The sequence below is a fragment of the Sus scrofa genome, chromosome 11 (genome assembly GCF_000003025.6).
Source record: "Sus scrofa isolate TJ Tabasco breed Duroc chromosome 11, Sscrofa11.1, whole genome shotgun sequence".
In the NCBI taxonomy this organism is placed as follows: Eukaryota; Metazoa; Chordata; class Mammalia; order Artiodactyla; family Suidae; genus Sus; species Sus scrofa.
The window spans coordinates 418,338-432,623 of record NC_010453.5 but is presented as its reverse complement, the minus strand read 5'-3'; the positions used below and the strand labels follow the sequence as shown (position 1 = coordinate 432,623).

General features: G+C 47.6%; 1 protein-coding gene across 1 annotated transcript in view; it reads right to left on the bottom strand.

Annotated features, from left to right (window-relative positions):
* Window positions 400–14,286, bottom strand: part of PARP4 (poly(ADP-ribose) polymerase family member 4) — a gene marked incomplete at its 3' end in the record, with an annotated part of 72,722 nt that continues 58,835 nt past the window's right edge. Inside the window, exons 28-31 of the mRNA XM_021066005.1 lie at window positions 13,772–13,852; window positions 12,592–12,687; window positions 11,943–12,065; window positions 400–1,089 (exon numbers count right to left, since the gene is read on the bottom strand). Coding sequence (XP_020921664.1) covers window positions 400–1,089; window positions 11,943–12,065; window positions 12,592–12,687; window positions 13,772–13,852 — 990 coding nt within the window. The remainder of the gene's footprint in view (window positions 1,090–11,942; window positions 12,066–12,591; window positions 12,688–13,771; window positions 13,853–14,286) is intronic.

Sequence of the window (14,286 nt, the reverse complement as noted above, 5' to 3'; positions counted from 1 at the left end):
GCACCCGGGAAGGAGAGGGGGAGGGGGAGGAGGAAGAACAGCCGGGGACCCGGGAAGGGGAGGGGGAGGAGGACCAGCCGGGCACCCGGGAAGGGGAGGAGGACCAGCCGGGCACCCGGGAAGGGGAGGGGGAGGAGGACCAGCCGGGCACCCGGGAAGGAGAGGGGGAGGGGGAGGAGGAAGAACAGCCGGGGACCCGGGAAGGGGAGGGGGAGGAGGACCAGCCGGGCACCCGGGAAGGGGAGGGGGAGGAGGACCAGCCGGGCACCCGGGAAGGGGAGGGGGAGGGGGAGGAGGAAGAACAGCCGGGGACCCGGGAAGGGGAGGGGGAGGAGGACCAGCCGGGCACCCGGGAAGGGGAGGGGGAGGAGGACCAGCCGGGCACCCGGGAAGGGGAGGGGGAGGAGGACCAGCCGGGGAACCGGGAAGGGGAGGGGGAGGAGGAACAGCCGGGGACCCGGGAAGGGGAGGGGGAAGGGAGTAGCTGGGGCTCCGAGGAGCTGCTGCGGGAACTGGAGGAGAGCAATCTCGCCGAGCGAGGAGGGAGAGGTCACGGGCACCCCAGAGAGCTAGGGGTGTTGGACGGGGAAGAGGAGAGGCGCCCGGGAGGAGCGGGGGCGCGGGCGGGGCGCGGGCGCTGCAGGTGGAGCCAAAGGCGGCGCCGGCCCGGAAGGCAGCCCCAACTCCCTCAAGGTGGATCCTGGGCGGCGGCGTGGAGGCGGCGAGGCCCAGGTAGACGTGGGGCGCCCCGTCCAGCTCAAGGGGACGCGGGGGGGAGCCGAAGAGAAAGCTGGGCGCCCCGCCCGGGGCCGAATCCAGAGCCGGGGCGCGGAGGAAACGCGGCCCGAGAGGGGCGGCAGAAGCGCTGGCCACACCCAGTGGTGGAAACAGCGGCTCCACTCCCGTTGGTTCGAGCGCCTCCATCCGACTGAAATCCAGCGGCAGCTCCGCCACGCGGCTCGCCGAGAGCGCCGTTCTGCCTTGGAAGGTACCCGCTGCGAAGCCCGCAGATTTCTGCAGCTTAAGTTTTTTCTTAGACAGACGTTTCGGTTTGAATTCGTCGTTGCTTTCAGAGAACGCTGAAAGAAGCTGCCCGGAAAGGAAAAAGCATAAGGAGCACGGAAATCATCAACAGTCCCGCAAAGGTCCTTGCCGCCAGCTGACCTCGGTGGGGGAGCATTTGCTTCGCCCATTTCCCCGAGAAGAGTAAGGGTTCGAATCACTCAGCCGAGGTACGGAATCTGGCACCGGGAGACAGTATCAGCGAAAAATACCCCGAAGAGCTTAGTCTCTCTTTGTTCTTGGATGATGGAATTTTGAACACCCCTCATTTTCCACAAGACGACACTAAGCACCCAGGATTTGACAGCTGGCAACATCCAAGTGTTAAGTTAGCCCTAAAATAAGCTGATAATGTGAAATAAGTTATCCCCGTCTTTTATACTGCTCTAGAGCAATATTAAGAAAATAAAACTGGGGGAAAAAGTCAGAAACCTTAAAATAACTATATTAACATATCTTTTACACCAGAATAAGAAAAGTGCATAACAAAAGGGAGTGAAGGATGTTATGTTACTATTATTCGAATATAATTTAAATAGTATTCCTTAAGAACTTGCATGTAAATAAAATCCAATTTTATATGAATTGCCAGTCCTTGAGGTATTTTGGAAATAATAAGCTTTTTTCTTCTTGGCCAAAATCTGAAGATTTATTATTATTATTTTTTTTCCCTTTTTTTTTTTTTAATTTTCCCACTGTACAGCAAGGGGGTCAGGTTATCCTTACATGTATACATTGCAATTACAGTTTTTCCCCCACCCTTTCTTCTGTTGCAACATGAGTATCTAGACATAGTTCTCAATGCTATTCAGCAGGATCTCCTTGTAAATCTATTCTGTGTTGTGTCTGATAAGCCCAAGCTCCTGATCCCTCCCACTCCCTCCCCCTCCCATCAGGCAACCACAAGTCTCTTCTCCAAGTCCATGATTTTCTTTTCTGAGGAGATGTTCATTTGTGCTGGATATTAGATTCCAGTTATAAGTGATATCATATGGTATTTGCCTTTGTCTTTGTGGCTCATTTCACTCAGTATGAGATTCTCTAGTTCCATCCATGTTGCTGCAAATGGCATGATGTCATCCTTTTTTATGGCTGAGTAGTATTCCATTGTGTATATACACCACATCTTCCGAATCCAATCATCTGTCGATGGACATTTGGGTTGTTTCCATGTCCTGGCTATTGTGAGTAGTGCTGCAATGAACATGCGGGTGCATGTGTCTCTTTTAAGTAGAGCTTTGTCCGGATAGATGCCCAAGAGTGGGATTGCAGGGTCATATGGAAGTTCTATGTATATTATTATTATTTTTTAATGGCCATAGCCACAGCAAATGGCAGTTAGAGGACCAGGGATTGAATCCAAGTACAACCTATGATGCAGCTGTAGCAACATCATCTATGGTGGGCTGGGGATCAAACCTGCGCCTTTGCAGCAACACAAGCTGCTGCAGTTGGATTCTTACCCCACTGCACCACAGCAGGAACTCCCCAAGTCGAAAGTTTCTTTGTATTAAGAGGATGTGGTATATATATACAATGGAATACTCCTCAGCCATAAAAAACCAAAATCATGCCATTTGCAGGAACATGGTTGGAACTAGAGACTCTGATACAAAGTGAAGTAAGTCAGAAGGAGAAAGACAAATACCATATGATATCACTTCTATCTGGAATCTAATATGTGGCACAAATAAACCTTTCCACAGAAAAGAAACTCATGGACTTGGAGAAGAAACTGTGGTTGCCAAGGGGGAGGGAGTGGGATGGACTGGGAATATGGGGTTAACAGATGCCAACTACTGCCTTTGGAATGGATAAGCAATGAGATCCTGCTGTGTAGCACTAGGAACTATATATAGTCACTTATGATAGAGGATAATGTGGGAAAAAGATTGTATGTATGTATGTGCGACTGGGTCACTTTGCTTACAGTAGAAAATTGACAGAACAACTGTAAATCAACTATAAAGGAAACGATAAAAATCATTAAAAAAAAGAGCAAGAAGCAATAAAGACAACCAACCACTAATACTGCCATGAGAGACCCATGTGGGCCATGGGTAACACCAAACAACTAGGAAAGAAGAAATACTTGTAAAAAAAAAGTTTCTTGGAGTTCCCGTCGTGGCGCAGTGGTTAACGAATCCGACTAGGAACCATGAGGTTGTGGGTTCAGTCCCTGCCCTTGCTCAGTGGGTTAACGATCCGGCGTTGCCGTGAGCTTTGGTGTAGGTTGCAGACGCGGCTCGGATCCTGCGTTGCTGTGGCTCTGGCGTAGGCCGGTGGCTACAGCTCTGATTCAACCCCTAGCCTGGGAACCTCCATATGCCGCGGGAGTGGCCCAAGAAATAGCAACAACAACAACAACAACAAAAAGACAAAAAAAAAAAAAGTTTCTTAATTGGAGTGGCTATCCCATTTACATTTGCTGCAATTATTGTGTGGCTGGGCTTAAGCATAACGTCTTGCTATTTGTTTTCTATTTATTGGAAATAATTAGCTTCTAGTTTTACCAACGTAAATGAGGTATTTTTTTTTAGGCCACACCCAAGGCATATGGAGATTCCCAGGCTAGGGGTCTAATCAGGCTACAGCTGCTGGCCTACACCACAGCCATAGCAATGGAGGATCTGAGCTGCGTCTGCAACCTGCACCACAGCTCATGGCAACATCTGATCCTTAACCCAGTGAACCAGGCTAGGGATTGAACCCGAAACCTCGTGGCTCCTAGTCAGATTCGTTTCTGCTGCACCACTACGGGAACTCCTAAATGAGCTATTTTAGAAAAGAAGTAGGACCTTCCTGGTGGCTTAGCAGGTTGAGGATCTGGCATTGCTGCTGCTATGGAGTGGGCTGCTGCTGTGGCTCAGGTTCAATCCCTGGCCCAGGAACTCTGCATACCACGGGCCCAGCCAAACAAGAAAAAAGAATTATAAAAAGGAGTACTTGGGAGTTCTGTGGTGGCTAAGAGGTAACGAACCTGACTAGCATCCATGAGGACTTGGGTTCAATCCCTGGCCTTAATCTATGGGTTAAGAATCTGGCGTTGCCGTGACATGTGGTGTAGGTCACAGATGTGGCTCAGATCTGGCATTGCTGTGGCTGTGGGATAGTACAGCAGCTACAGCTCCTATTCCACCCCTAGCCTGGGAACTTCCATATGCCGCATGTACGGCCCTAAAAATAAAAAAATCAAAAAAAAAAAAAAAAAAGAGTATTCCTTTCCCAACTCACACAAATCTCAAGTGTATATGGCAGAACATATGACAAGACACACACTTCAATATAATATTTACAAATAATGCTTATCTGTTTAAATTTTTCTTAAATGAGCAAAGTGAAAAAGAGCAATAGTGATGGACCAGACCCATCATATATTAAAGAACTTTATAAAATTATAATAATTAGGAGTTCCTGTTGTGGCTCAGTGGTTAACGAATCTGACTAGGAACCATGAGGTTGCGGGTTCAATCCCTGGCCTTGCTCAATGGGTTAAGGGTCTGGCGTTGCCAGGAGCTGTGGTGTAGGTTGCGGAGGCAGCTCGGATCCCAAGTTGCTGTGGCTCTGGCGTAGTCCAGCGGCTACAGCTCCGATTGGACCCCTAGCCTGGGAACCTCCATATGCTGCAGGAGCACCCCAAGAAATGGCAAAAAGACAAAAAAATAAAAATAAAATAAAATTATAATAATTAGACTGATTTATGGAACAGAATAGATGGTCCAGCAACAGATCCTAAAACAAGTAGAAATTTAGTAGATAAAGATGGCATTTCAAGCCACTCAAGGAAAAGGAGAATTATTCAGGGAGTTACCACTGTCGTGCAGTGGGTTAAGGATTCGGCATTGCTGCAGCTGTGGTGAAAGTCACAGTTGTGGCCTGTGTTCAGTATCTGACCTGGAACTCCCACTTCCGTATGCCGTGAGTGTGGTGAAAAAAAAAAAAGAAATTACTCAATAAATGGTGTTGGGAAAAGTGGGAGCCACCTGGAAAAGCATAAGTTGGTTCAGTACATCCTTTCTTGTACCAGGAAAGCTTCCAATTGGATTAAATGTAACATGAAACCATAAAACTATTCAAAGAAATAAATAAAGGGAAAAATTTAAAAAGCATAATCTTGGGAGTTCCCTTGTGGCTCAGTGAGTCAATGATCTACCATTGTCACTGCAGTGGCTCGGGTCACTGCTATGGCGCTGGATCAGTCCCTGGTCCAGGAATTTCCACATACCACAGGTGTGGCCAAAAACATTTTAAAAAATCATAAAATGCATAATCTCTGGATAGGAGAGATATTTCTAAACATGACAAAAGACAAAGCAATACAAAACAAACCCAAGGATTTAAAAACTGACTGCATTAAAATATAGGTATGGCAGAAAGATAATAAACAATATCAAAATACAAATGGCAAACTGGGAAACCAATTTTTACAACTCGTATCATAAAGGGCTAATTTCCCTAATTCATAATTTTCCTAAAATAAATAAGAAAATAAGTAACATCACAATTTAAAAAGATAAAAGACATTAACGGATAATGCATTGGAAAGGTTATTATGTAGGGCTCTTAGGAATCTGGAAAGATGCCCCTCTTCATTCATAAATAAGGCAATGAGGAGCTCCCGTTGTGGCTCGGTGGTTACGAACTCAACTAGCATCCATGAAGACATGGGTTCGATCTCTGGCCTCGCTGAGTGCATTAAGGATCTGGCGTTGCTGTGAGCTGGGGTGTAGGTCACAGAGGAGGCCCAGATCCTGCCTTGCTGTGGCTCTGGCGTAGGCTGGCAGCTACAGCTCTGATTGGACGACTAACCTAGGAACCTCCATTTGCCACCAGTGCGGCCCAAAAAAAAAAAAAAAAAGATTTAGGAGTTCCCGTCGTGGCGCAGTGGTTAACGAATCCGACTAGGAACCATGAGGTTGAGGGTTCGGTCCCTGCCCTTGCTCAGTGGGTTAACGATCCGGCGTTGTGGTGAGCTGTGGTGTAGGTTGCAGACGTGACTCGGATCCCGCGTTGCTGTGGCTCTGGCGTAGGCCGGTGGCTACAGCTCTGATTCGACCCCTAGCCTGGGAACCTCCATATGCCACAGAAGCGGCCCCAAAGAAATAGCAAAAAGACCAAAAAAAAAAAAAAAAAAAAAAAAAGGTTTAAAAAATAAATAAGGCAATGAAAATTAAAATGTCAGTAATAAAAGGTATCACTAATACAGCTATCAGATTTGCAAAGATCCAAAATTTGAGTAATACACTGGGTTAAAGAGGGAATAGACTAACAGCCTCTCATATGCTGCTGGGAGCATGGATTTATATAACTTTATACAGGCGAATTTGGCTGGAGTTGAATAACAATTACAAAAGAGATTCCTCTGGGTATAACTGACGTCCGCGAAGGTGCACACTTCAAGAGAGGAGTTCTGGAAATACAGGAAACCGTCACCACAGCGGAAGAGCTCCCAAACGCTTCCTGCGCCCTTTTGTAAATCAGCTCATTCCTCCCCTGCCTGCCTTCAGTAACTTTAGATGGGTCCGCATATATTTGTATCAGTGGAATCCTGTAGTTTCTATTCTTCGACTTGTTTTCCTACTAAAGACGGAGAATAGCTGCCCTCGCACGCATCCATGTTTTGTATCAATGGTGCTGCACGAGGAGGTTCCCAGGCTAGGGGTCGAATGGGAGCTGCAGCTGTCCGCCAACGCCACAGCCACGGCAACGCGGGATCAGAGCTGCGTCTACAATCTACACCATAGCTCACGGCAATGCCAGATCCTCAATCCGTCCAGTGGGGCCAGGGATTGAACCAGAGTCTTCATGAACACTAGTCGGGGTTTGTCTCTGCTATGCCACAACGGGAACTCCTTCTTTCATGTTTTGTTTTGTTTTTTCTCTTTCTAGGGCCATGCCCACAGCGTATGGAAGTTCCCAGGCTAGGGGTCTAATCAGAGCTGCAGCTGCCCGCCTACACCACAGCCACAGCAACTCGGGATGCTAGCCACATCTGCGACCTACACTGTAGCTCACAGCAACACCGGATCCTTAACCTACCGAGCAAGGCCAGGTCCTCATGGATGCTACTCAGATTCGTTTCCACTGAGCCACAACAGGAACTCAAAATTCTGGCTTTTAACTGGAGTGTTTACCCCACTTAAGTTTTATGTGCTTATCAGTACAGTTGGATTAAAACTTACCACCAGGCTATTCTAACGCTATTTGTTGCAAAGCCAGTCTTTTCTCCATCGAATGATCTTGGCACGCTTGTCAAAAATCATCTGACCATACAGGGAAGGGTTCCTTTCCATGCTCTCTATTATACCCCACTGGTCCATAAGTCTGACTTTGTGACTCTATCACACTCTTGATTACTGTTCCTTTGGAGTAAGTTGTGAAATCAGGAAGTGTGCGTACTCCAGTTTTACTCTTCTTTTTCAACGTTGCTTTGGCTATTTGGGGTCCCTTGAGATTTCCATATGAATTTTATGATGGGTTTTTCTATTTCTGCAAAAGAGTCACTGAGATTTCACTGCAGATTGCATTGAATCTGTAGACAGCTTCGGGTCATAGTGACATGTTAACAGCATCAGGTCTTCTATTGCTCCATCTTCAGGGTCACTGATTCTTCTGCCTGATCAAATCTGCTTTGAATTCCTCCAGTGAGGTTTTCATTTCAGTTATTGTACTTTCTTTTTTTCTTTTTTTTTTTTTTGTCTTTTTGTCTTTTGTTGTTGTTGTTGTTGTTGTTGTTGCTATTTCTTGGGCCGATCCCGCGGCATATGGAGGTTCCCAGGCTAGGGGTTGAATCGGAGCTGTAGCCACCGGCTTACGCCAGAGCCACAGCAACGCAGGATCCGAGCCTCGTCTGCAACCTACACCACAGCTCACGGCAACGCCGGATCGTTAACCCACTGAGCAAGGGCAGGGACTGAACCCACAACCTCATGGTTCCTAGTCGGATTCGTTAACCACTGCGCCACGACGGGAACTCCTCAGTTATTGTACTTTCTAGTTCCGGAATTTCTTTTTGGTTTCTTCCTTCTCCCTTTTTTGGCCTCCCTGTGGCAATGTGGAGTTCCCAGGCCAGGGATCAGATCCGAGTCACAGCTGTGGCAACTGCTGTGACAACACCGGATCCTTTGCCTGCATCCCAGCACTCCCAAGGTGCCGCGATCTCGTTGTGCCTCAGTGGGAACTCCTCTTTTGGTTTCTTTTAAGGCCTTCTATCTCCCCTGATGCTTCCGTTTTGTTCATATACTGTTTTCTTTTTCTTCTTCTTCTTCTTTTTTTTTTTTTTTTTTTTGTCTTTTTGTCTTTTTTAGGGCCGCACCCACGGCACATGGAGGTTCCCAGGCTAGGGGTCGAATCGGAGCTACAGCTGCCAGCCTACTCCACAGCCACAGCAATGCCAATCTGAGCCTCGTCTGCGACCTACACCACAGCTCCCGGCAATGCTGGATCCTTAACCCACTGAGCAAGGGCAGGGATCGAACCCGCAACCTCATGGTTCCCAGTTGGATTCATTAACCACTGCGCCACGACGGGAACTCCCACACAGTTTTCTTGACTTTCTTCACATTTTCCTTTAGTTCTTTGAAAATCTCTAAGAGAGTTTTTTAAAAGTATCTAATATATCTGCCATTAAGCCTTTCTGAGGGACAGTTTCTGTTGTCCTCCCCCCCTTTACTGAATAATTACTCTCCGGTTTCGTGTGTGTCTCGTAGCTTTTTACTGAGCACCAGACAATTTAATCTAATAATGCTCTAACTCTGGAAATGAAATCCTCTCACTTGCCTAGGGTTTGCTACATTTTTGGTATTGTTCTTATTTTCTTCGTTGTAGGCTGCCTGTGCGCTGAGGCTCAGCCTGCAATGTAAGCTTAATGTCTTTTGGATCTTGTCGGGGCTTGGAACGACAGACGTGGGTGCAAGAACAGGGGCCGCCAGCCTCTTTTCATCTCTGTGACCAGAGGCAGGAATCGGTGATCAGAGCACAGACGCCCACTGTTTGGAGGGCAGGGTCCATTTCGCCCACCCTAGCTCCTCTTAGCTGTGTATAAGATGCTCCAGGAACACCCGTGCCTGCCACATGGCTGGGGAAGGGGTTTGGCAGCTGCTATTGTGCTAATAGCTAAATTTTTTGGAAATCAACCACAATTTATTGTCCAAGCTCTCCCCTGGATGTTGTAAACCTTCAACAGAGGCGAGAGTTACATCATACATATATATGACAAGACACCATCAAACTCCTAAAAGAGAACATAGGCAAAACATTCTCTGACATCAACCATCCGAATGTTTTTTTAGGTCAGTCTCCCAAGGCTGAAACACAAACAAAAACAAGCCAATGGGACCTAATCAAACTTACAAGCTTTTGCACAGCAAAGGAAACCATAAACAAAACAAAAAGACAACCTGTGGAATGGGAGAAAATAGTTGCAGATGATGCAACTGACAAGGGCTTTATCTCCAAAATATACAAACAACTCAAACAACTCAACAGCAAAAAACCCAACAACCCAATGGAAAAATGAGCAGAAGAGCTGAATAGGCATTTCTTCAAAGAAGACATAGATGGCCAACAGGCACAGGAAAAAAATGCTCAACATCACTAATTATTGAGAGAAATGCAAATTAAAACTGCACTGAGGTACCACTTCATGCTGGTCAGAATGGCCATCATTAACAAGTCAACAAATAACAAACGCTGGAGGGGGTGTGGAGAAAAGGGAGCCCTCCTGCACTGTTGGTGGGAATGTAAATTGCTACAACCACAGTATGGAGGTGCCTCAGAAAACTAAAAATAGAACTACCACGTGACCCAGCAATCCCACCCCTGGGCATGTATCTGGACAAAACCCCCTTTTTTTTTAGGGCCCCACCTGCCTCATATGGAAGTTCCCAGGCTAGGGGTTGAATTGGAGCCGCAGCTGCCAGCCTCCACCACAGCCACAGCAACACAGGATCTGAGCTGCGTCTGCCATGTTTTTGACCTACACCACAGCTCATGGCAACGCCGGATCCTTAACTCACTGAGCACGGCCAGGGATTGAACCCTCGTCCTCATGGATGCTAGCTGGGTTTGTCACTGCTGAGCCACAACGGGAACTGCCTGGACAAAACTTTCTTTCAAAAAGGTACATGCCCCCCTCTGTTCACTGCAGCACTATTCACAATAGCCAAGACATGGAAACAACCTAAATGTCCATTGACAGAGGAGTGGATAAAGAGGATATGGTACATATACACAATGGAATATTACTCAGCCATAAAAAGAACAAAATAATGTCATTTGTAGCAACATGGATGGAACTAGAGAGTCTCATAGTAGGTGAAGTAAGTCAGAAAGAGAGAGACAAATACCATATGATTTCACTTATATGTGGAATCTAAAATTTGGCACAGATGAACCTGTCTGTAGAACAGACACAGACCCAGAGGCGTGGAGAGCAGAGTTGTGGTGACCAAGGGGGAGGTGGGAGGGAGTGGGATGGAATGGGAGTTTGGGGTTAGGAGATGCAAACTACTGCCTTTGGAGTGAATAAGCAGTGCAGTCTCACTGTATGTCACAGGGAACTATATCTAATCATTTGTGATAGAACGTGATGGAAGAAAATATGAGGAAAGAAGGTATATAGGCATGACTGGGTCACTTTGCTGTATAGCAGGAATTGACAGAACAGGAGCTCCTACTGTGGCTCGGCAGTGATGAACCCAACTAGGATCCATGAGGATGAGGGCCTTGGTCCCTGGCCCCGCCCAGTGGGTTAAGGATCCGGCGTTGCCGGGAACTGTGGTGTAGGTCACAGATGCAGCTTGGATCCCAAGGTGCTGTGGCTGTGGTGTAGGCCGGTAGCTGCAGCTCTGATTCAACCCCTAGCCTGGGAGCCTCCACATGCCGAGGGTGTGGCCTAAAAAAAAAGATGAAATTGTAAATCAACCATATTTAAAAACAAACTAACAAAAAACCTGAGCCACCGCAGGGACTCAAGCTGCTGCAATGACAACACCGGGTCTTTAACCAGCTGCACCACAGCAGGAATTTCTTTCCTTTTTTGGGGCGGGGTGGGGGGGGCACACCTGCAGCATATGGAAGTTCCCAGGCTGGTGGTTCGATCTGAGCTGCAGGTGCCGGCCTACACCACGGCCACAACAATGCCAGGTCTGAGCCGCATCTGAGACCTGAGCAAGGCCAGGAACCAAACCACATCCTCATGGGATCCAATGGGGTTCTTAACCAGATAAGCTGCAAGGGAACTCCTCCTCATTTACCTCTGCACACGACTTCCAGTTTTTACTCACGTCACACTTTGCAATTTCCATCACGTTCCTGGCTTATAAAGGCCACAGTATAAAGCAGCATAAACTTTAAGAAATACTGGTGGTAAATGGAGGTTATCAGTTAGGACTTTTACCGCAATTTTCACCGTGAACGTATTATCTCATTAGAGCAGGTGACGTTAGCTTCCCGTATGACAGTTTGTCACCAGCACAGTTGTTCCCGTTTTGTGCCACATCTGTATACAGTGACATTCTGAGCCATGTGACAGGACTGCACAAATGTGCACAATTTCCATCATCAGAGAGGTAAGAGTTTCTGCACATATGAATAGAAAGGGGGCTATTTTATTTATTTCTTGGCCACCCAGTGGCATTTGGAGTTCCCTGGCCAGGGATTAGATGTGCGCCACATTGCAACCCATGCCACAGCCGTGGCATCGCTGTATCCCAAACCTACTGTGCCAGGGCAGGGTCCAAACTTGCATCCCAGTGCCCCAGAGATGCCTCTGATCCCACTGTGCCACAGCGGGAACTCCCAAAGGTGCTATTTTAGCAAAGGGTTCCCGCCACCATCCTAAAAACAGGCCAACACAATATCAGTTTATCAGCATTCACCTGTACCGTGCTGGTATCTGGTTGCTCCTTCTGCCAGCTCATGTACGGCAGAAAATCTACGTCTTCTTTGGCAATAAGTTCCGAAATATTTGGAATGTGAGGAGAGGGTAACTCGTTACCATCCTAGATTGAACCACATAAAAACAAAACAGACATTATCAAATTAAAGCATTACTACAAATTCTAAAGCCTCCTGAATGTTTGGTTTGGAATATGTCTGGGGGTCAGACTGGGCCACAGGTGGCAGAGGAGGGGCAGAGGCAGACCTGCTGGCATAGGATGGGGGGCCCTCTGCACCCAGCACCCACTGAGCCAGTGCTCAGTGCCCCCGGGACTCGCCTCTTAAAGGAGCAAAGGACTCTCAGAGGGTGAGGGGAGCCTAGGCCTTTCCCACATTTTGAGGGTCTTGGGCTAAAAAGGGGAGAAATGCCAAAAGCGTTACAGGACTGTAGTGTGTCCTCCAGTCCGCGTTTAACTGCACTGTAACTTACAATCATCACTCTTGCGACGCATTTCGAGCTACAGCAAACCCTCCCTCCCTGCTCTTCTGAGCCCGGGACGTGGTGTCACCAGGGACAGTGACAGCAAGACCCATTTTATGGGTGTGTAAATATAAATAAACTAACCATGAATTCGCAACAGTACATACCCTTTTCTCAACTGCTACAAAGCTTGTAAATTGTGTGAGGAGGGAGTTTTCTTTACTGAGTTTAATAATCAGAGATTTTAAGGTTTGCTTCTTCATCTAGGAAAGAATAAAGCAAATGAAATCACGTTCTTTTATACTATTTATATATGACCGGTTAAATGAGTATCAAATAATATGAGGTGCTTCTCTATAAAAAGTAAGCCATTCATCATTAGAATTTCAAACTAAACATTAGGTCGATGGCCTCTCTAAACGTTTATCTCAAGTAGGTGACGCAGAGTTCCCTGCAAAACAGGATCAACCTGTGGGCTAAGTCTTGGAAAGAATGCCTCGTGCTTACGTAGCTCTTTGTAGCTTGTTTTTTTTTTTTTTTTTTTACCTTTTAGGGCCACAGCCACAGCATACAGAAGTTCCCAGGCTAGGGGTCAGATGGCTGCCTGTCTACAAACAGCCATAGCCACACGGGATCCAAGCCACGTCTGCCACCTACACCACAGCTCATGGCAGCACCGGATCCCTAACCCACTGAGTGAGGCCAGGGACCAAACCCTCGTCCTCATGGATGCTAGTACAGCTCGTTACCCCAGAGCCACGACGGGAATTCCTGTAGCTTGTTCATAAAGAGCTCTCACTGTCAAGGGCACTGAGCTGCCAAGACGTTTTGCAGTCTGCACCTCCCAACTTAAAGATGGGAGGTGGTGTGAGAGGCTTGGTCCCCGGGGGAGGGGAGAACCCGGTTTGCGGGACGGCTCAGGGGGCACGCTCGTACCCTCATCTGACCAGCCGTGGCCTCATGAGCTCAGCAGGAGCAGCAAGGGGGATCTGGCTCTGCGGTGTATCCCCAGGCAGCTGGAACCCCACCCCGAACCGGCTGCTTCACCACAGGCAGGAATGCTGACCCTTCACTAGCAAGGGCTGAGGGGCGTCTGAGCCTCCCCTGGCCTCCCTCTGACGGGGACGTGATCACAGGATTCTCGGGAAGCCACTCTCATCTGCTCTTCCGTTAATTCATTCCACAAACTACATCAAGGGACTACTGAGCCCTGCACCCTGGCACGGAACCTGCGGAGAGATGACAGGGCGCTTTCCATCCAAGCGTCCTCACGTTACACCTCCACGGACAATCAGCCCAAGAAAGGCCGAGAACAACCAAAGAGGCTTTTCTGCGAAAAGAGCCAACCTCGTGATGCGTCTCGTCTTCGTGGAGAGCGCCGTCCTCGTAGTCTCTGATCAGAGCTCGAGCTGCCAGCTTGTGAATCATCTGTTTGCGCAGCAAAGAGAAAAAAGAGGCAGTGGCTTCTCAGGTCCCCCATGGGAGACCACCTCCAAAACTGAGGCGTGATTAACCTACGGTAAATTCACCCCTTTTAAGGGCACAGTTTCAGGAGTTTTAACGGATGTAGACAGTGGTGCCATTGCCAGAGAAACCACCTACGCTAGATTCAGTACTAATGCAAGTACGACAAACTTTTTGGTGATAATTCATGTGCTTTTAATCCAAAAGTAGCAAAAACAAATACACCCTCAACATATGAAATGTTCTACTCACAGTCCAGGACTGTTGCACCTAGTATTTTACTTATGTTTATTTTTATTTTTGACCACACAGTGGGAACTCCGAAAACACCAGATTTAATTGCAGCTATTCATACCCACTGAGGCCACACGGACCCGCCGAGACCCGAAAACCCAGAT